The sequence below is a fragment of the Bos javanicus genome, chromosome 7, assembly GCF_032452875.1.
Source record: "Bos javanicus breed banteng chromosome 7, ARS-OSU_banteng_1.0, whole genome shotgun sequence".
NCBI lineage: Eukaryota > Metazoa > Chordata > Mammalia > Artiodactyla > Bovidae > Bos > Bos javanicus.
Genome location: NC_083874.1, coordinates 25,498,336 through 25,511,928, shown reverse-complemented (window position 1 = coordinate 25,511,928; position 13,593 = coordinate 25,498,336). Strand labels below are relative to the sequence as shown.

At 45.8% G+C, this 13,593-nt stretch overlaps 1 protein-coding gene across 2 annotated transcripts in view; it reads left to right on the top strand.

The window, feature by feature from the left end:
* The first annotated feature begins 2,730 nt into the window (after window positions 1-2,730).
* SLC12A2 (solute carrier family 12 member 2) overlaps window positions 2,731-13,593 on the top strand; it is a 93,717-nt gene continuing 82,854 nt past the window's right edge. Inside the window, exon 1 of one of the 2 annotated variants that reach the window (XM_061422900.1) lies at window positions 2,731-3,646. In XM_061422900.1, coding sequence (XP_061278884.1) covers window positions 2,915-3,646 — 732 coding nt within the window. In that variant the 5' untranslated portion in view covers window positions 2,731-2,914. The remainder of the gene's footprint in view (window positions 3,647-13,593) is intronic. The other variant, XM_061422902.1, reaches the window with a different exon arrangement.

Below are 13,593 nucleotides of genomic sequence, written 5' to 3'. Positions count from 1 at the left end.
CATGTCCCCAATCCCTAAATTCTGATTTAAATCTCCTTTGATTCTCCTTAACCCTTAAACAGCTTCAGTCACATCCACCTACATGCAATTCCATCAACATTTTGGGCAGGCTCTCACCTTCCGACCTTTGCTTCTCCTCTGCCTGGAACACTCTTTTCTCAAATGTTTGCATCATTCATTTCCATAGTCAAATGTCACCTTCTCACTGGGGCCATCCTATGAAATATTTGGTACCTCCATCTTACACGTTACCCCTACTTCAGTTCAGCTCACTCGCTCAGACTCTTTGTGACCCCGTGGACTGCAGCATGCCAGGCTTTCCTGTCCATCACCAACTCCCAGAGCTTGCTCAAACTCACATCCATTGAGTCAATGATGCCATCCAACCATTTCATCCTCTGTCGGTGGTCCCCTTCTCCTCCTGCCTTCAATCTTTCCCAGCATCAGGGTCTTTTCCAGTGGGTCAGTTCTTCACATCAGGTGGCCAAAGTATTGGAATTTCAGCTTCAGCATCATAGTCAGCACATAGTAGGTGCTTACTATTTGCTTAAATCAATGAATGCTGAATTCCCATAGCCACCAAATTAGCTCTGTAGCTAAAAGATACCACAAACACCGGCTACTAAGGCAGCAATCCTGTCGTAGAAACTGTACTGCCACTTGACTGCTCTGGCCTCTTCTAGTTTTCTGGGCTTCCCTTGTGGCTCAGCTGGTAAAGAATCTGCCTGCAATGTGGGAGACCTGGGTTCGATCCCTGGGTTGTGAAGATCCCCTGGAGAAGGGAAAGGGAAAGGCTACCCACTCCAGTATTCTGGCCTGGAGAATTCCATGGACTGTACAGTCCATGGGGTCGCAAAGAGTTGGACACGACTGAGGGATTTTCAGCTTCACTTTCACATAGGTTGACACTAGTGGTAAAGAACCTGCCTGCCAATCCAAGACATGAGGCACGGGTTCGAGCCCTGGGTCAGGAAGATCCCCTGGAGAAGGACATGGCAATCTACTCCAATATTCTTGCCTGGAGAATCCCATGGACAGAAGAGCCTGATGTGTTATAGTCCACAGAGTTACAAAGAGTTGGACCTGCAGTTTTCTGCCAATATAACTAAAGCTCATGATGGACTTAAATTGTGGCTACATGATCCAAGAGTGGTTCCTTCCTCTCTTCCATCTTTACAATAAAGATAATAAACTAAGATGAAAAGTGAATGTCAAATAAAATCATGGATAGGACAATTTTTTGAAAATTGCCTGGTTGCAGCCTTCTTCACAGTATTTCCAAACAGTTTCACAAACTCTGCCTCTCTGATCATGCTTCCAGGATTCAGCAAAGGATGGTTTTCATCTCTATAAATAAAATTTTAAATGACATAAACAACAATACAAAAAGACACGAGGGAAGAAGTCATTCATGGTTATCTGTTTTTATGTAGGGCTGTGGGTAGAATTTGTTAAAAATGGATTCTCTCTACTGCTAAGAAAGTTACAAAGTTCCCCTGCTTTTGACAGAATAAAAAATAGGCCTGGACAGGAGAGAGGTACCTTACTATTTTACTTGAAATAGAATTCTTCATAACCTAAACCACGTGGAAACTTACAGGCGAGTGCTCCACTGTTAGTTTTTGCTCTCAGTATACTCATTAAAGAAAAAAAAAATTCAAGTTAAAAATCGTCTTGAAACAATAAGTTATCACAACTAGGCTCCGTTCTCGTCTTCAAACATCACAGCTTTTAAAAAATGAAGGTGTTACTCTAAGAGTGAACACACCCACTGCATCACTACAGGAATTAGTAACAGATTATGCAAATTAACGCTGCCTGGGGGTAAACGCCTCAAAGACCGTACAGAGGAAATCCTTCCTCCCCATAGGCTCAGGCCTGGAGTGAGTGAAGGGAGTAGCGGCGAGCCAGATCTCCGCGCAGGCCTCGCCCGGGACACATATTGCCTAAAACTCCGGAAGCACCTGCGGGATGGACGAGAAAACCGGCCGCATCACCCGCAGGCGCGCTGGGCGGTCAGCGGCTCCAGCATCGCCTCGGGTACCAAGCGCCGCAGGGAAATCAGCCCAGTAGCCCTGCAGCATCTCGCGAGATCTCGCCTTCGGAGCCCCGTACTGCGAGCTCAGAACCTAAAAAAAAAAAAAAAGGCGAGCGGGCGACAGCCCCCGGAGCCGCCGCCGTGGTGGCAGCTGGCGCCTGAGCATCAGCGATCGGCGTGCGCCGAGGCAGGGCCCGCGCGCCCCTTCTCCAGGCGGCTCGGGCTGGGCCCCGTCCGCAGCTGGTCCGCCGTGGCCTGGGTGCCGGCCCACTGACGCGCGGCCCCAGGGGCGGGGAGAAAGGGAGGAGGCCGGGGGCCAGCTCCTCTCCACCGCAGAGTGGGGCGGGGGAAGGAGGTGGAGGGGTGGGAGGAGGGCGACGGAAGAGGAGGTAGCCGCGCAGAGATCTTCCCGGCGACGACGGCGGGCGGCCGCTCCCCGATCGCGCTGCTCGTGCTGCTGGAGGCCCGGCTCGGACTGGCCGGACGCGATTCCTGCGTGGAGCCGCGCAGAAGCCGGGACCCGCCGGGAACCGAGGGAGCCTCTGCCGCGCGCCTCTGCCGGTCCGCGGGTGGGCGGGCTGAGGGGCGGAGGAGCCGGGGGCCCCGCCTCCCGCGTGCTGCAGCCGGAGCCGCCACCGCCGCGGCCCCGCCGAGGCTTTAAACAGCGGGGCCCGCCCCGCGCCCGCCACACTCGCGCGCAGACTCGGCCGCCGGAGGCATTCGTGCCGGCTCGGGCTAGCGGCGGCGAGCGCGCGGCTGGGAGTGCGACTCCCCCACCTGGCGTTGCGGCCGCTACCACCGCCGGCCGGGGGCGCGGAGGGCGTGCAGCCCGCGAAGTCCGCCAGGTTCTCCGGGTCCGCCGGGGGTCGGGCGGCGATGGAGCCGGGGCCCACGGCGCCCTCCTCCGGCGCCCCGAGGCTGGCCGGGGTTGGGGAGACGCCTCCAGTCGCCCCGCTGGCCGCCGCCGGGATGGACCTGCCCGGCACAGCCGTGCCCTCAGTGCCGGAGGATGCTGCGGCTGTGAGCCGTGGCGGCGGTGGGGTCCGCGGGGAGGGCGCCGCGGCGGCCGGCGACGGACTGGGCAGACCCCTGGGGCCCACCCCGAGTCAGAGCCGCTTCCAGGTGGATCTGGTTTCCGAGAATGCCGGGCGGGCGGCGGCGGCGGCGGCTAGCGCTGGGGCGGGAGGCAAGGAGACCCCCGCGGATGGGAAAGCCAGCGTCGAAAGCGGGCAGGCTAAGGCCAGCGAGGAAGCCAAGGGCCGCTTCCGCGTGAACTTCGTGGACCCGGCTGCCTCTTCGTCGGCGGACGAGAGCGTGTCGGATGCGGCAGGGATCGGAGGCGACGGGCCCAACGTGAGCTTCCAGAACGGCGGGGACACGGTGCTGAGCGAGGGGAGCAGCCTGCACTCGGGCGGCGGCGGCGGCGGCAGTGGGCACCACCAGCACTACTACTATGACACCCACACCAACACCTACTACCTGCGCACCTTCGGCCACAACACTATGGACGCCGTGCCCAGGATCGACCACTATCGGCACACGGCAGCGCAGCTAGGCGAGAAGCTGCTCCGGCCCAGCCTGGCGGAACTACACGATGAGTTGGAAAAGGTGAGCTCTCCTGGCCCTCTCCCTGCAGCCCTCCCCTCCTCCCCAGCCTCTGGTTCGCGCTGACCGCGGGACACAGCCGCCGGCTCTCCACGGGTAAGGCGACGGGAATGGACGTGCACGACTCGCTGGCATCTCTGGATTCAGCTGTCAAGGGTGGAATTGCATAGGAATGTAACTTAATATCTTGAAAGTTTGCAGCGGGTTAGGCTAGTTACGTGATACAGGAGAGGCTGCTTTTAACAATCTCCCCATCCAGTTGTGTATCTAGTTATGCTTTTTTTTTCTCCTTACCCACGCTTAACAATTACCATCCCTCTGAATGACAGTTGTGCTTTTAGGTCCGGAGAAGGGAATGTGAGGGAGGTTTAGTTGAGGACATTTCTCAGGAGAGAGTGGAGAGAACCTGCCATCCGTGTCTTTTTTTAAAGGTTGTATTGTATGCCTTCTGTATACCCATTAGGGCTCCCAAGAGTGGGAACGTTAGTGTTTGAAGGGAAAGCCTTAGCAGCGTGTGTTTGTGGTCTATGAATTATTAAAGCTCTGTTCCTGCAATCTTGAATGTGCAAAGATCATAGAAATCTTAAATCTTGGGACAAGCTGTTCTTGATAATAGCATAAATCCACCTTTTATAATGCAAACCTTTTGGAAGAGGGTCACATCAAAAAGGGGGTGGAGTGGGCAGAGTATAAAAGAGGGAGAGGGAGAGAAAAACAGGAGACTTGGGGAGGATGTCTATCTAGAAAAGACCTTTTGGGGTCTTGCGTAAGTAGTTACACTTCGTGAACGGAAAGCCATCCCTATAAACTATTGATTTTTGTAATTCTATTTTTTATGACCCCATAAGACTTTTTATTTCTTCAGGGTACAAAATCATTCTTTTGAGATAACATTGATGCTTTTGAGATTTGATTAATAATTAACTTTTTTTTATAACTTGGATTACTTGAGGTCTGCCTTTACAAGTGTATAATGACTACATTGATGGAATTTGTGAATGCTGAGTTAGTAGTACCATGTAGATTGATGTGGTCATAGTGTCAAAAAGTTGAAATAGAAATACAGAAAGTGTGTAATTTCTTTTGGATATGATTATTTGATGTCATACAGTCATTTTATACACACCTGTCCCAGTGTTTGAAAATGTGACATATTCATTGAGATAATTACTGAGGTCCCAACCCTTATAGTGTATCGATTGTTTAAAAGCCTGGCATCATTTAACTTTGGGTAATACTATTCCTTTCATTCCGTTATGGTATTTTGTCATTTCAGAAGAAAACATTTTTTTAAAAAATTTTATTCATATTTCTGTTGTTTCTCTTAAATCTATTCTTTTTTTTTCAAAATTCCTTATATAGTCCTTATAAAGTAGATTATGTAGCTGGTTTATGTAGCTGGTAATTCCCCTTTTGTTAGAGCATTTTTATTATTGAAAATACTATATAGATATTTTCAGATTTATTTCATCAAAGCCCTTAGTTGAGTAGTAAAACAGTCTATATTTATGCATAAGTCTTAAAGGCTTTTTTTATGGAAGGATATTATTATATACCTTGATCTTGTATGCTTCCTGGGAAAGTTTTTGTTATTTTAAATTAAATTCTCTAAATAGGAAATCACTTATAGTTGTCCCAGAATTTCAGGGTTTTGTTTGGTGTTTCTGGTCAGCTTACAATGTGTGAGCAAGAACACCTGCGTTGTTTAGAGGTGCAGTAGTTGAAGAAGTCACCTAGGCTATCAACCTCAGCTTCCTCATCTTTCAGAGTTATTTTGAAGATTAGAGAAAAAAATGTACACAAAGGCCCTTGTTCAGTACCAGCAAAATAATGGCTAGTGCAGTCACTATTTCAGTCTTATATTGGCCCTTCATAAAGTAAATAGTTAGGAACTTCCCTGGTGGTCTGGTGATTAGGACTCTGGACTTCCAATGCAGGGGGCAGGACTTCAATCCCTGGTCACGGACCTAAGATCTCATATGTTGTGTGCTGCAGCCAAAAAAAAAAAAAAAAAAATTTAAAGTACATAGTTAAGCTTTAGGATTTCACTTTTAAGATTCGTTTAATCTCTACAATTTTCAATGAATTGTGGTAACTAAGATGTTACGTTCAGAGTTTCATTTGTGCAGCATGTGGTGTAATAAGTTCTTTGTAGTTTTTTACCTTTTACTATTCAGGTCCTTTATGGGCAGTGAAAAGGTTTATTAGGTTAAGTAAGTACAGAACCTCATCTTGAAGATAGTTTTGTTTAGAAATTAGCAAACAGATTAAAGAGACGTGTCGTGTTAAGGAGTACCAATCTGGCCATAGATAAACCGCTATTGAAGGAGGGCAGGGTGAGGCTGATAGTACAGGTTGGCAAGATTCCCAAATGTTGTTCTTCACTTTTTAGATTGACTTTTACTCATTAAAATCTTTTCTACTGCTTGTAGCCTTAGATGAAATCACAGTGCTCAGAATTCTATAGCATTTAATCCTAGCTCTTGATTGACTGGAGTCTGGTCAGGTCACTGGGTTCTTCATTATCTACCATGGATCTAAGTCTGTGCTGGGAACTATGGAAGAATAAAAAGTAAAAGAAAAGCACTCCAGGAACTTGTTGGTGGAGAGGACTACACTGTCTTCCGTTACTTGAGTTCCTTTCTTTGCCTAGCGCTGTAACTTTTTAAAGCATTTTGCCTAAAAATCCAGCTGAGGAGGAATAGTTAAATAATCAAGGTGCATCTTGCTGTATTACACAGCCATTCTAGGGCCAGGACTCATGAGTCCCCCATTTAGCAAATATTTTTTAGGGAGAAGAGTTTCTTAGGTGTAGATCACATGACTGTGGCACTAGGGAACGATGCAGTGATTAGCAAAATAGAGACTGACTAAATGGCACCCCACTCCAGTACTCTTGCCTGGAACATCCCAAGGATGGAGGAACCCAGTAGGCTATAGTCCATGGGGTCACAAAGAGTCGGACACGACTGAGCAACTTCACTTCACTTCACTTCTGTCATACTCTAGTAGGCATACATTAACCAAACAAATAATGTAATTAAATCCCACCCCTGCCGGTGCTGTGAAAGAGGAGTATAAAATGTTGATGAAGATATAATAGGTCCTAATTTTAGTTAAGTTTGGGGAGGCCTTTTTCACAAAGTGTGACACTGAAGCTGAAACTTAAAGGCTAAGCTGATGATAGAGCAGAACAACATGCCGGGTCAAAGGAACAAAATCTGTGAAGATACTGAGAGTGGTGTGTTCAAAGAACTATAAGGAAGCCAATATAAGATTTATTTATAAAGGTTGTGAAAAGTGATTGATTTCGTATGACGTAGCAACGTGAACTGTTTTAACATCTTTTGATTGCCGGATGAAGAAGGGATTGGCAGCGGGGAGAACAGAAGCAGCTTTTGCTGTGGTCTCATTATACACGACAAGGGTTGGGGGCAGAATGAGTGCGATGTACGTGGATTGGATATGGGCATGAAAGAGAAGCTGACTCCTAGATTTTGGACCTGAGCAGCTGAATACGTGGTACTTTGCTTAAGATGGGAAAGACTGGAGAAAGAACATTGATTTGGGGAGGAAAGAGAGAATGCTTTTTGAGTAGCTTGTAAGACGTCTTAGTCCAAGAATCATTTTGAGGGAGAAGGGGCAGAAATATGTATATGAAATACATGTATGTATGTGTATATACATATGTATGTGTATATGTATTGATGGTCTAAAGTCACGCGTGCAGTTACTTGGGAAAGTGGGTAGATAAAAGAACGAAACATGGTCTGGGCTTTGACTTGGGGAATGCCTAGAGGTCTACTGCAGATTGTGGGCACACTGGCAAAGGAAATAAAGAAGGAGCTCCTAGGCTGGTGAGAAATAGCCAGAAGATCAGTGTCAGGGAAACTGAGAGAAAATAATTTTAAAGAGGACAGAAAGTCTTCAAAGCTGATGCCAATAATTGATTTTTTTTTTAAAGAATAAAACTGACGTAGTGATTTCTGCCCCTACAAGAAGCAGTTAAAAAGCAGATGATAAATAAATAAGTATTTGATAGACAATTTCAACATGTATGATAGAAAACATCAGATGTGGAAAAATGTCTCATGTTTCACTAAGCGTGTTGCTTTTTTATTTAATTCCTAAGAAATAAGTCTTAGACACATTTTACTTATGATAAAATGGGCTCATAGAACCTGAAGAAATTCCTTAATACCACTGTCATAGAAAGTGGTACAGATGAAATTCACACCCAGGTTTGTTGTTTTTTTTTTTTTTACTGTTGCCAGGACATAGCTCCTGTTTATTATTGTTTCTTCTTTCTCTGTATTCCCTGGGCCTGCTCTGAGATGGCAGGGATGTTGAGGGGGACATGTTGGGGGTTACAAACATCACTCTTCTATCTTGACCTGAGAGTGGAATGGTTACATAACTGAAAGAAGAGAGGAGGAATTATTAACTAACGTGATTGTCTCTTTCACTAGGACCTGAGCTGGTATCTCATTCATCTCTGGACAGAGAATAGGTAGTTAATAAAGATTTGTTTGTTGAGTATATCAGGGTGATCGGTTCCTCCCACTTAACAAGGACTTTAAACAAGTGTAGCTACCACTCTAAGTGGATTGTGTTGAGTCTTGGACAAGAAATTCCACACACTGCTAATCATATCAGTACAGAGCTTGAGTTTTGGAAGATCACCCAGGAAGAAGAAGAATGGGTCAAATCCCTGGGGATAGGGAGTAGAGTAGGTCCAGGTTGAGTAAAGGTGGGACCTTCATCAGAAATATTTGTGTGTGGCACAAACTTGGACTGTTTCACGATTTTGCCAGGGCCCCCACCCTCTAAGGGCTTCCCTTGTGGCTCAGCTGGTAAAGAATCCGCCTGCAGTGCGGGAGACCTGGGTTAGATGCCTGGGTTGGGAAGATACCCTGAAGAAGGGAAAGGCTACCCATTCCAGTATTCTGGCCTGGAGAATTCAGCTGAGCGACTTTTCAGTTCAGTTCAGTTCAGTCGCTCAGTCGTGTCCAACTCTTTGCAACCCCATGAATTGCAGCACGCCAGGCCTCCCTGTCCGTCACCAACTCCCAGAGTTAACTCAAACTCGTGTCCATTGAGTCGGTGATACCATCCAGCCATCTCATCCTCTGTCGTCCCCTTCTCCTCCTGCCCCCAATCCCTCCCAGCATCAGGGTGTTTTCCAGTGAGTCAACTCTTCGCATAAGGTGGCCAAAGTATTGGAGTTTCAGCTTCTGCATCAGTCCTTCCAGTGAACACCCAGGACTAATCTCCTTTAGGGTGGACTTTTACCACCCTCTAAACCAGAGCCACCAGAGCTGAAGTCTGGTTTGCCCATAAGACTGTACACATTCTCCAACTATACACCAACTGACTACCTGGGAAGAAGGAAAGATAAATTTGAGGTTTAAAATGTGGCAAAAAATCTGTGTACTGCTTTTGTAATCAATGTCTTCATGTGTTTGTGTTCACACTTACATTCCCGATCTTGTTAGACCAGAGTTTAAAGGACCAAAAGAGAGTTTCTTGGTTCTTATGTATTGAGTGTGTTCATTTTCACTAATTTTTTTATTACATGTTTCATATGTGTTTGTAAAGCCTGTGACACTAATCAGATTGGCTCCATGCTGAAGTGAAATGAATATGAGTTTTTTAGTTATTCAAAAAGTCTTGATTGAGCACCAGTAATAGCCCTGTTCTGAGTGCTGAGGATACAGCAGTGAGCACAAAAGAATTGTAGAGCTTTTATCTCAGTGGTAGGAGAAGTAAGCCAGTAAGTCCGCTATAACTGCTGTGAAGAAAATGAAAGGTAGATAGATGCTAATGGCTGGGGTGGTGCTGTTTTAGGCGAGTTAGAGAAGCCCGCTCTGACTCGAGCAGTCACTGCTGCTGCTGCTAAGTCGCTTCAGTCGTGTCTGACTCTGTGCGACCCTAAAGACAGCAGCCTACCAGGCTCCCCCGTCCCTAGGATTCTCCAGGGACACTGGAGTGGGTTGCCATTTCCTTCTCCAATGCATGAAAGTGAAAAGTGAAAGTAAAGTTGCTCAGTCGTGTCCGACTCTTAGTGACCCCGTGAACTGCAGCCTACCAGGCTCCTCTGTCCATGGGATTTTCCAGGCAAGAGCACTGGAGTGGGTTGCCATTGCCTTCTCCACGAGCAGTCACTAGACAGGAGCTAAAGATCAGCTCATGCAAGTACCTTGGGAGAAGAATCAGCAGAGGACTGCAAACACCAGGACCTTGAGATAGGAGTGTGCCTGGGGTGTGCTTGACGTGACTGAGAAACAAGGGGACCAACAAGACTGGGGTGACTAGTAGGAGAGTGATAGGGGAGGCTGGGACAGTAGTGAAGAGCAACAGTGTGAAACCTGGTAGATCAGGATGAAGACTTAGAATTTTACCCTGAGTGATGCAGGGAGTCATGGGAAGCTCTGAGCGCAGACTTGACACGATCTGACTTACAGTTGTAAAACATCACTGTCATTGCTGTGTGGGGAGTATCCCATCAGCACTTAGAGTGGAAGCTGGGAAACCAGGTAGCAGTGTTATGATGATGATGACTTATGAAGGTGATAGTGTTTGATATGATGACAGGTGTTTACATGCTGATTACATTTAAAAGGTGAAATTCTTGAGATTAGCAACTGTTTGAGGAGTTTTCCCTTGTTGAGAATAGAATCAATGTTTATGAAGAGGTGAGAGACTGGGAGGAGCAAGTTTGGTAAGTGGACTCAAGAATTGGGTTTCATCCTACAAGTTAGTTCTGTAATGGGGCAAATAGTTGTAAAATTGCAGCTACTTGTTTGTGAAGTAATAGAACCTAAGAAAATGGGTTTTAATTTCTAGCATAAAAATGTGTTTTTATGAGAACTGGTAGTTTTTCAAAGAGGATAAGGGAGTGGGGAACTAGTGAGTTGACTCCACAAAGTGAAGGAGTGAGGGATGGACAAGGAAATCTACTTAACTTCCGAAGTTAAAAACATATCAATGGTTTCCCATTAAATATTAAATTTATCATCTGCCATTGGCTTTATTATTCTTCCATTTTTCACTAGAACCTGTAATAGTGCTTTCCTAAAGCTATTAAGAAAGATCCGTATAGTCAAAGCTATGGTTTTTCCAGGAGACGTGTATGGATGTGAGAGTTGGACCATAAAGAAGGGTGAACCCAAAGAATTTATTCTTTTTGACCCTTGGTGTTGGAGAAGGCTCTCGAGAGTCCCTTGAACTGCAAGGAGATCAAACCAGTCAATCCTAAAGGAAATCAGTCTTGAATATTCATTGGAAGGACTGATGCTGAAGCTCCAGTACTTTGGCCACCTGATGCAAAGAGCTGACTCATTAGAAAAGAGGCTGATGCTGGGAAAGATTGAAGGCAGGAGGAGAAGGGGGCAACTGACAGAGGATGAAATGGTTGGATGGCATCACTGACTCAATGGACATGAGTTTGAGCAAGTTTCAGGATGAGTTTGAGCAAGTTTCAGGAGATGGTGAAGGACAGCGAAGCCTGGGGTACTGCTGTCCGTGGGGTGGCAAAGAGTCAGACACAACTGAGCGACTGAACAACAACAACAAAGCTATTATGGTAAAGAACCTGCCTGCCAGGGCAGGAGACATGAGACATGGGTTTGATCCCCGGGTCAGGGAGATCCTCTGGAGAAGGGGATGGACAGAGGAAATTACAAAATCCATGGACAGAGGAGCCTGGCGGGCTATAGTCCATACGGTCGCACAGAGTCAGACATGATTGAAGCAACTTAGCACAAAGCTGTTATGAAAAACTTAAAGCCCACAGAAGAGCTTGGGGACTTCTGATTAGAAGAAGAGGGAAGTCTGACAAGCAAATACCGCTGGTGGAATCTCATCTCTGTAGAAGCTGGTTGTGGCTGGTGTAGTCATAGTACCCTTGGACTCAGAAATTTCTCTGTCTGAAATTTTCGCTATGCAGTTCCTGAACACTGACAAACTAGCTATTTATCTAGAGTAAGCATACTAGAAACCTCTGGGTGGTTCTTTGTTGGGTCGGTGTGACTTGGTTCCTTCAGTGACGTAGTTTCTAACAGTTTAGTGTGTGAGTCATTTCGGAGCTGTATTGCAGGTAGGTGGCTTGGAAGACAGGCTTGACTATGCTCCATTAGAGCGAGACTTAAAGGAACTATGAGGATCCTGGCCATCTGCTGTACCATGACTTTTACCCCATCATTTCACCTAAATAGTTTTTGTTAAAAGTCACGGGTAACCTCCTTCATCCTCAATCACTAATTCCAGCAAACCTTTTTTCTCAGTAGCATTCAGCCTTCCAGCAGCATTTGATATTCTTTTGAAGTCTTCTTGACACTTCCTTGGCTTCTATAACACCACTCTCTTAATTTTCCTTCTCCCTCTCTGGCTTTTTCAATCCAGAGTCTTCTGCAGTCTCCTTTGTCTCTAAACTGGCCCTCCTCTAGGCTTGCTTCTGGCTTGCTTTCTTCCTTTGTCGTCTTGTCTCTGTATATCACCTTTTAGTATCACCTGAAGGCTATTTACTCCCTGGATTTTGTCTCTTACTAATTAATACGCGCTTTCTGAGTCCTGGGCATCCAGTGCCTGCTAGACATTTTTGCTTCATGTCTAAAGACACCCCACACTCATAAACTTATTTCTCTCCCTCTGCCCCCCAAAACGAAACTGCCCAGGCCCTCTTCCAGTGTGTCCTGTGTTTCTGAATGGTACTACCATTCATCACATTGCCCAAGTGAGAAGACTGAGTCATCTCTGACACTTTCCCTTCTCTCTGTATATCCAGGTCATCACCAAGTTCTTTGCATCATCTCTATTTTCTAAATATGATTTTCATCCTCGCTGCTGCCATCCTAGACAACTGCAGCATGTCCCTCTCCAGCAAGCTTTTATGGTTTCCTCTTATTCACTGTGCCGTATCATTACTGTGCCCAGACTGATCCTTTTAAAACAAAATTGACCATGTTATTCCTTGGCTTAAAACTAGCCCTGCATTGTCTAGCTCTGGGCTACATCCTCTTAAATGTTTCTGTTCTTAACAGCACAGTATTTTCTTTGGCCATTGGGCCTTTGTAGTATGTAATACGATCCAGGAAATCTTCCTCCTTTCTCCCTCACGCCACACTGATAAAACTTTTCAGTCTTAAAGTTTCACTTCAGTCCTTATTTCCTGGGAGAGGAAGCCTTTAACCTCCAGTCTAGGACAAATCTCTTTTCTCTTGGAGCACTTATTTCAATTAGAGGGAGTGTGTGTGTGTTAAGATGGTTATTTGAGTCAACTTGAGTTGACTTCAAGCTCCATGAGAAGCAGACTTACGTCTATGGCTGTTTATCATTATGTCCCTACTACATAGCAGATCCTGTCAATAAATGTTGAATAATAGAACTGTTTTTTTTTATAAATTAATATTGCAGAAGAATCTTAAACTTTTAATGTTCCTTATATCGTCATCTAGAATTTCTAAAGGACATGTGACAGCCGTGTGGCCCCAGTTGGCACATGAAAGAGCTAAGTGACCTACCTGTCCAAAATCATAAGACCCATAACTGGCAGAGACGAGGCTGGAACTTGCAACAGCCATTTTAACTCCCCGTTAATTCCAGTGTCCCACAGTTTAATCCTATACAAGTTCTTGCTATTTGGTGGATTGTTTCTTGCTATTTGGTGGCAGTTGTTTTTTAGTTCATTGAAAATAAAGTAGAAAAGGTTTGGACTCCTCAGTTTCACAGTGTGGATAGATCTTTTCCCGACAGAAAATTCTTTTCAAAAAATTTTAAGAAAGTTTCTTATAAAAGGACTCAGTAAGTTCCGCCCGCCCCCCCCCCCCCATTTCTTCTGCCTTTCTTATCTGTATCTCTCAAAAGTGGGATGTAATTTTTATGATCTGGGCTTTCACGTTTCAATACTATAACCACTAGTCACATTTGGCTGTTAAACTGAGTTTAAACTA